Below are 7,587 nucleotides of genomic sequence, written 5' to 3'. Positions count from 1 at the left end.
ATCATTTAATAAATGTTAACGAACATTATGAAATTCGCAATATAATCCGTTGATTTTTTATTCTTGGAAACGAGCTGAGGAACACAACCTGCCACGGTCTTTTGTTTTCTTTTATATCAATTTACTATCTGTAATCAAGGACGTATTATACGTCCCTGTCTGTAATGCATAAAAACAGAATCTTTCAGTAGTTTTCGGTGACTTTTTTTAAGGTGTATGCCATTTTTGTTTATGGTTTCCTACATTGTATGCTGTCTGCGTGATAAGCGTGATAATTACAATTTCCCCATTGGAAAAGTTTCCCTTTCTAGACCGACATCCTGAAACTGAATGATCGGTCGAGTTTTACAATCGTCATAATGACTCTATTTCTATGTATGATATGAAGTTGGACGTGTTTGGAGATTGTCAGTAGGCCACGGGGTTCCGTTGTTGGTGATCATGTGATTTCATTTGGGAACGTGATATCACTTACATGGACTGACCAAGATTTGGCGAAGCTGGTGTCGTCGATGAAGCTTAAGACGATTACTCTTCCGGAACACCAATTTTTCTTCTCTTTGTTGTCTTATTCTTCGTTTAAATTTTTAATTCTTTTTTTTTCAAATTTTCCATTAATTTTATTGAATTTTGGTTTGGATTGTGATTCTGTTTACTAGTTGGTATTTTCTTTGTTGTTTTCAAACTAAGCGATGGAATTTACATGTCATGTCCAGTATTATCCACCCATCAAAGACACCACGAATTCTTTATGAAACTGGACGTGATACAAAACCATGTTCAAACAGACATTCTTGGAATCCATCAAGTTAAAATGGTCCCAATTTAGAAAATCCGGATTTATCGACTATACCTATTTGTAATTTATTGTCAACAAAAGTAAAATGATTTGATAAAATGACAACTTGAATTTAAATGATAGAAATATTAATTACGTGGTTGGAATTGCCTAAATTCTAGACCTTTGTATATACATATATATTGATATAAAGATTTATTTTTATTCACCCCGCGTCTGCCTTCTCAGGTCATGACCTTTGTCGTCATGGCACAAAAGACTCTTTAATGAAGTAGCTGGACGAGATGTGGACATACCTGGATGTTTAGCTCTCCTTTGCCGCCCTAACGGGTGAAGTCGTAAATCCATTCTTAGATGTTTGTGTTCGTTTTTACATTAGATGTTATTTTTTCTATATATAAGCTACCATTTTCAATAAGTCGGCAAAGTGTGTGATTGTCATAAGTTTGCCACAGGACTTTTTAAATTGTGAAAGCCCGGTCACGATTGTTGGTTCAGCTGTTAAAACTGCTTTGAAAATTGCCATGCCCCAAGATGAAGTTGACACAGCTGAGTGTGACTCTAACATATACATAATCTTTCGAATGTGTTAACCTGATATCCAAAGTATATTAGAGTGCATAACGGCACTTCATGATAGATGTACCAATGTAATATGAGCATAACTTTTTTTAATTTCCTGTCACGAAGTCATGTGTGGTGAAAATAATTAATAGTAACATATAAACATCATAATGATGAGAGATAATCAGAGATAACAGAGAGTACATGGTGTCTGTGTAAATGGAAATTTTAATGGTTGTAGTTTAAACACAATATATTGACTTTTCAATGTGTTTTATTCCTAGATCTTGCCAAAAACTTCAACAATAATAATGATGCAGATGCCCTCAGAAATTCCAGCAGAACATCTGCTTTCAAAGGAAAACAGCATTCTGAATGACTTAAAACAGGAGACTAAGGACACTCCTGGATTTAACGCTCTAACAGAAAATGAATTGATGGAAAAAGTGGAAAACATTTTACTAGAGAGGATAAAAAATGGTGACAAAAGAGCTTACTTCCAGCTGGGATTATTTTATTATGAGCAGGTATTGTCATTGTAAATTGTCTTCCTTTTAATCCTAATTTTGCTTTTCATGGAATTATTATTTGGTTGGATGCTTACATATGTTGGTGTCTCAACACCATTGTGCAAATGGTTATATATTGATATAAAAGACAGATATCATACACGAGAACCATGAAAAGTTACTTAAGAGGGCGAGATCAACCCAATTCTGATCAACATCATTATTTTCTCTTTATAATCTTTAACTAAGTTTTACAGTAATAGTGGGGGGAAAAATAAAATGCTATGAGAATTAACAGATACAAAGAAATTGTAAAATTAATGTAAAAGTTGGAAATAGTACTTTAGATGTGATATTATTAATGATGACATAGGTGCATATAAAAACTGTGAGTTATGCTTTTACATGGTAGGGGTATTTTTGTGTTGGTGACTTTTTTGTTTTGTTTTGTGTTTTTTTTTTTTGTACTTTTACAGTATTGAATGAGGAATGATTAACAATTTGTAATAATTATATGTGACTTGAAATGTACCCACATCAATTAAGATGATCTTTATATATTGGATCTAGGCACATTACGAAAAGGCAAGAATATACTTCGAGAGAGCAAAGGACATTGACTTCCAAGCACTGTTTATGCTGGCTGTCATGTTGTTTGATGGAGTAGGAGGAGATGCTAATACGGTTAGTTTTCTTGGTTTTAATTAGAGTGGTTACTGCTTCCTCTGATATTTTCTTTAATCGCTATAATCAATAAACTTTGTTCAACAAATACATTTAAGATTTATTAACACTGATAAAATTATCAATTGCTTTTTTGAGCTACAAATTTGTCATCTTTTTTGTTTGTGTGCAGGAGTTAGCTATAGAATACCTTCAGAAAATTGAATCTTCAAAAGCCAGACATGCCAAGCATCTTGTGAGAGCAGCTCAGTTTAATATTGGCAGGGCCTACTTCCAGGGATATGGTGTCAAGCGCCAGTCTGATCAACAGGCAGAAAGGTATCAGATGTCACAGTTGTTATATCTGCTGCTTTTAACGAATACAACTGTCTGTTACTACTTTATATTACATTCATTGTTGCATCTGCATAAGCAGACATAATTTGTATTTATTTGTGATCACCAGAGATAGCATCTGATACCCAGCAAATGCTTTCACAGTAAATTAAATCTCAGATATATAGTCATGCTCTCCTGCTGAAGGTGACTTTGCATGGAATTCAATCCTTGTTGTCTAGCCAATACTGGGACAACAACAAAATATTAGTCCCACAACTTAAACTGTCACACTGCATGTTGTTGTAATAGCTTATTTTGACTTTGCTTATTGTCATACCAATTTGTTTCATCTTGACCTTTGACCTACATTAAAGCTTATATGGGCTGTATCTCCTACATTACTTATCACTAGAACTTCATATTTTGGTTAAGAAGTCACCTTGATGTGGCAGTGTGGAAATGGAACACTGTAATTTGCTGAATTTCTTTCGTTGTCACATTTGCTCTTCATTACATCTGATTGGGCAAGGTGTTTTACCCTGTTTGCTAGCTATTAGAAACTAACTCCCTCCTAAAATTACCCTGGCTGTTGAAGGTATGATAAACCCCAGGAAACAAAAAACATTTATCTATTACCTTTTTGCTCATTGTCTAAATATTTCATTCTGGTATGTGTCCATAGGAAATACTTTGATGATAACTTTTATTGTTGCTATCTTTATCTGCCTATACATCCATTGTATAATTATCATTTGACAAGACAAGGCTAGAGCCTGCATGTGGTTTTGCCAACATTAATAACTGTTCATTCATTTGTTTATTTCTTTATTTTGAAGATACTGGTTGTTAGCAGCAGATGATGGAAACCCCAGTGGAAGTGTTAAGGCTCAGTCTGCTCTCGGCATGTTTTATTCTCGGGAAGATACAAAAGACTTCAATAAAGCTTTCTTTTGGCATTCCGAGGCATGTGGAAATGGAAACTTAGAATCACAAGGTAATTCTGTGTTCTTGTAGGACCATTCTACTGTAACATTGTAAGTACAAATGATAGAGTAGAATAATGAGGCATTCATTGATTTAATCTTTTAAGTCTTTATACTTTTCAGTGAAATTTACAAATTTGAATAAAGTATCATAAAATGCAGTGTTTTATTGGGATATCAGAATCATGCATGAATTAATATGGGTTTCAAATGCTATTTGTTTTTTGTGACCTCAGAATTTTATTGAGAGGTTATAAATATATATATGTTTCTCATGTTTTATCTTTTCCCATCTCAAATCAGTGTGTTGTCATTATAGATACTTTATTTCTGTAGGGACTTAATTTAAAATAGACACAATGATCAAGTGTGGAACATCCTGGATAAGTTTGTGTTTCCTATGTTGAGGTCATTGTTACTTTTTATGGAAATTCAATTAATTGACATATCTTACCTTTATTTTGTGGTTGAGTTACCAGTTTGTGGAAAATCTTGGTAAGGTTCTTGATCTATAGAAGACAGAAGATTTGATTCTTTTTGTTTTATTTCATACCAACAGGAGCCCTTGGGATCATGTATGAGCATGGTATAGGGGTAAAGCCTGACCCAGATGCAGCCAATGTGTGCCTGAAGGAGGCTGCAGAGCGAGGCAATGTATACGCCATGGGTAACCTGGTGGCCCAGTATTACAGAAGGAAACTATACACCAAGGCCTCTGACCTTGCTGCTAGGTGAGACAATGTGTTTATATACAGGTGGTACAGTCAGATAAGACATTGTGTTTATATACAAATGGTACAGTATTATAGACAAACTATACACCAAGGCCTCTGACCATGCTGTCAGGTAAGACAATTTTTTTATATACAGGTGGTACAGTATTATAGACAAACTATACACCAAGGCCTCTGACCATGCTGTCAGGTAAGACCATGTGTTTATATACAGGTGGTACAGTATTATAGACAAACTATACACCAAGGCCTCTGACCATGCTGTCAGGTAAGACCATGTGTTTATATACAGGTGGTACAGTCAGGTAAGACCATGTGTTTATATACAGGTGGTACAGTCAGGTAAGACCATGTGTTTATATGTACAGGTGGTACAGTCAGGTAAGACCATGTGTTTATATACAGGTGGTACAGTCAGGTAAGACCATGTGGTGGATGTCTTTATATACAGGTGGTACAGTCAGGTAAGACCATGTGTTTATATACAGGTGGTACAGTCAGGTAAGACCATGTGTTTATATACAGGTGGTACAGTCAGGTAAGACCATGTGTTTATATACAGGTGGTACAGTCAGGTAAGACCATGTGTTTATATACAGGTGGTACAGTCAGGTAAGACCATGTGTTTATATACAGGTGGTACAGTCAGGTAAGACATTGTGTTTATATACAGGTGATCAAGACTGAATAATTTACTAGATAGATTATTATGTATCGGATGATAAGTATGTGTGATAGTAGAATCAGGGGATGGTAGGTTTTCATATCACCGTCACTTCCACAATCATTAAATATTAAAATTTTTCTTTTTATTGTATTTGTGTAATTTTCACATTCTTCCATTTTCTGGTCCAGATTTATTGTGGATGGTAAAATATCCTATTATCTGATTATCAGATGTTTACTTGTCACCCTGATAGAGGAGTGAGCTACCCTACACCTCTATGTGGTCACCGTCAAACTTTGACTAACTCTTAATCACAGGTATGAAGGAAATGCTTGTATTCATTACATAATTACAATTGGCTTATTATAATATCATTTATTACATTTGATATTTTTCCAGAGTGTCCCAGTTTTCGAATATTGACCAGATAGCCAAGGAAACGGACTGTTTACCTAGCTACATAAGGAAGGGCATTAGTACTGGCTGTTTCTATTATGCTCGCTGTCTGGAGGAGGGTCACGGTGTAAAGAAAGATAAAGATGAGGCCAAGATGTACTATTCTAAGGTAAAATAGACCCCACAAACAGCCTATTTGACTAAATAACACACAAATCTGTAGTCCAGAAAAAAGATCTTTTATTTTGTTTGAAGAACTAGAAACTTTAAAAATGCTTAAATTTATAAACATCACACAAAAAAATATTTATAACTGCTCTGTTATTGAATGTTTACTATTGGAAATAAAACCATTTATTTGTGATTTCTGAATTTCAGTCATACCAGTTTGACCCAGATGTTTGTGCACAACTACAGAATATCACTCAACATGGTGTTATATAGGTCAGCATTCAAATAGATTTGATACAAACACTTGAAAGATTCCAATCGTGTTGGACTGTCTAGCATACCAAAGAATTTAACCTTTCTGTTACTAGCAGCATAACATGAGGACAAAGCTTGGTGATGTCTGCAACAGGAAAGATTCAACAAATTGACAGTTTACAGAAGTATTTGTCTGTTATGTATACATGATATTAATCAGTTACAAAGGTTAGTAAGAAAAAGGCTTGATGCATTTTCCAGTAATGTTGAAAGCCATAAAGTGATGTGCCACCTTACATATATTCATGCACAAATCATTGATGTACCTCTTACAAACACATACACTTCTACGTAAAATCATGTTTCAATGTGTCAGTGAAGCAATTCAGATTAAAAATTAATCAAAAGATGAACAGAAATTTGTTTCTTTAAGTCGTAACTCTTTTGTTATAGAGGTGCATATGTAGTGAGGTAGCATGTCACTTTAAAGTTTAATGGCTTCTGAACAGCTGATGTCATGAAAGACAGACCATCATTATTTCTTTGGTGGATATTCTTTTCTTTTCTTAAGAAAAGATTGAAAAATTGTCCAGGTAACTCAGGCTGGTAATTTGTGTACATATTACTGGGACAAAGATAAATGAAGTTAAACCTAATCTCTCACTTGTGTTTATATTCATTTGATATCATGTTTGCCTAAAAATAAATTCTGATGTCAAATATATGCCCATTTGTTGTCAAACAACCACTTTGTCAATTGTTATATGAGCACTTCTGTGATTCAAAAAGCATGTTTTTATTTCTGTACTTTTTATTCATGAGAGATTGGGACCTGGTGAACAAATTTGATTTATAACAGGAAAAACTTGTATCATTTTTGCAATTTTTCAGTCAGTCGATGAAGAAAGTATCTAATTTAATTAACAATAAAAAATTTAGCCAATGCAAATAGGCAAAAATGGTAGAGAAATAAGTATTTCAAATTTTAAAATGTGAAATGATCAAATGATCTGTTTTTGTGAACAATAGAAATTGATGTACAGAAATATTAGCTGCAGATCCTTATGCAGGAAAAATTTAATTCCAGAGAACAGTTAGATAATCGTTGATTAATTAATATCTGTGATATTTGATTAAGAGTGTATCTGTTTTATATTTATTTTTTATACAATTCTAGCTGCCTCAATGTTCATACTGGAATATATGCATTTGCTTAATGTTCAGTATTTCCTATGGTTTTTTTATAGCTGTAGCTATGGTAGGAGATTTTGTGTATTCCATTCTGTGCAGACTTATTTGCTTTTATGAGCAGGTATTGATAAGTACATCATTTGTTTGAGAGAGTAACATCTTGAGAAATAATTTTCTGACTATGACTAAAACTAATGACAAAACAATATATATCTGCTCACAAGAGCAGATAACTCTGTTACAAAAAATAGACTAGCATGGTGTTGGTCCTGATTAGGACTGGATTCGGAATCAGTGTTATTACTTCTATCTAGGC

At 33.9% G+C, this 7,587-nt stretch overlaps 1 protein-coding gene across 1 annotated transcript; it reads left to right on the top strand.

Annotated features, from left to right (window-relative positions):
• Window positions 1-1,083: 1,083 nt before the first annotated feature.
• On the top strand, window positions 1,084-7,166 carry LOC132556221 (LRP2-binding protein-like). The gene is made up of 8 exons (XM_060220614.1): window positions 1,084-1,155; window positions 1,648-1,890; window positions 2,443-2,556; window positions 2,729-2,874; window positions 3,711-3,868; window positions 4,417-4,588; window positions 5,658-5,823; window positions 6,033-7,166. The coding sequence occupies exons 2-8, from the start codon at window positions 1,675-1,677 to the stop codon at window positions 6,096-6,098; spliced, it is 1,038 nt and encodes a 345-aa protein (XP_060076597.1). The 5' UTR covers window positions 1,084-1,155; window positions 1,648-1,674; the 3' UTR covers window positions 6,099-7,166.
• Window positions 7,167-7,587: the final 421 nt, after the last annotated feature.

Source organism: Ylistrum balloti, unplaced genomic scaffold, assembly GCF_031769215.1.
Source record: "Ylistrum balloti isolate Yb309-2 unplaced genomic scaffold, AGI_CSIRO_Ybal_v1 Utg370554, whole genome shotgun sequence".
Lineage (NCBI taxonomy): Eukaryota > Metazoa > Mollusca > Bivalvia > Pectinida > Pectinidae > Ylistrum > Ylistrum balloti.
This window is presented reverse-complemented; position numbering and strand designations above follow the sequence as displayed.

What these genes read in the sequence shown, in the direction of transcription:
- LOC132556221 (XM_060220614.1), top strand. Translation starts at nt 1,675, where the DNA reads ATGATGCAGATGCCCTCAGAAATTCCAGCAGAACATCTGCTTTCAAAG. An exon ending in TCTGATCAACAGGCAGAAAG is followed by an intron (nt 2,875 to 3,710) that starts GTATCAGATGTC and finishes TTTATTTTGAAG; the next exon opens with ATACTGGTTGTTAGCAGCAG. An exon ending in CCAAGATGTACTATTCTAAG is followed by an intron (nt 5,824 to 6,032) that starts GTAAAATAGACC and finishes TCTGAATTTCAG; the next exon opens with TCATACCAGTTTGACCCAGA.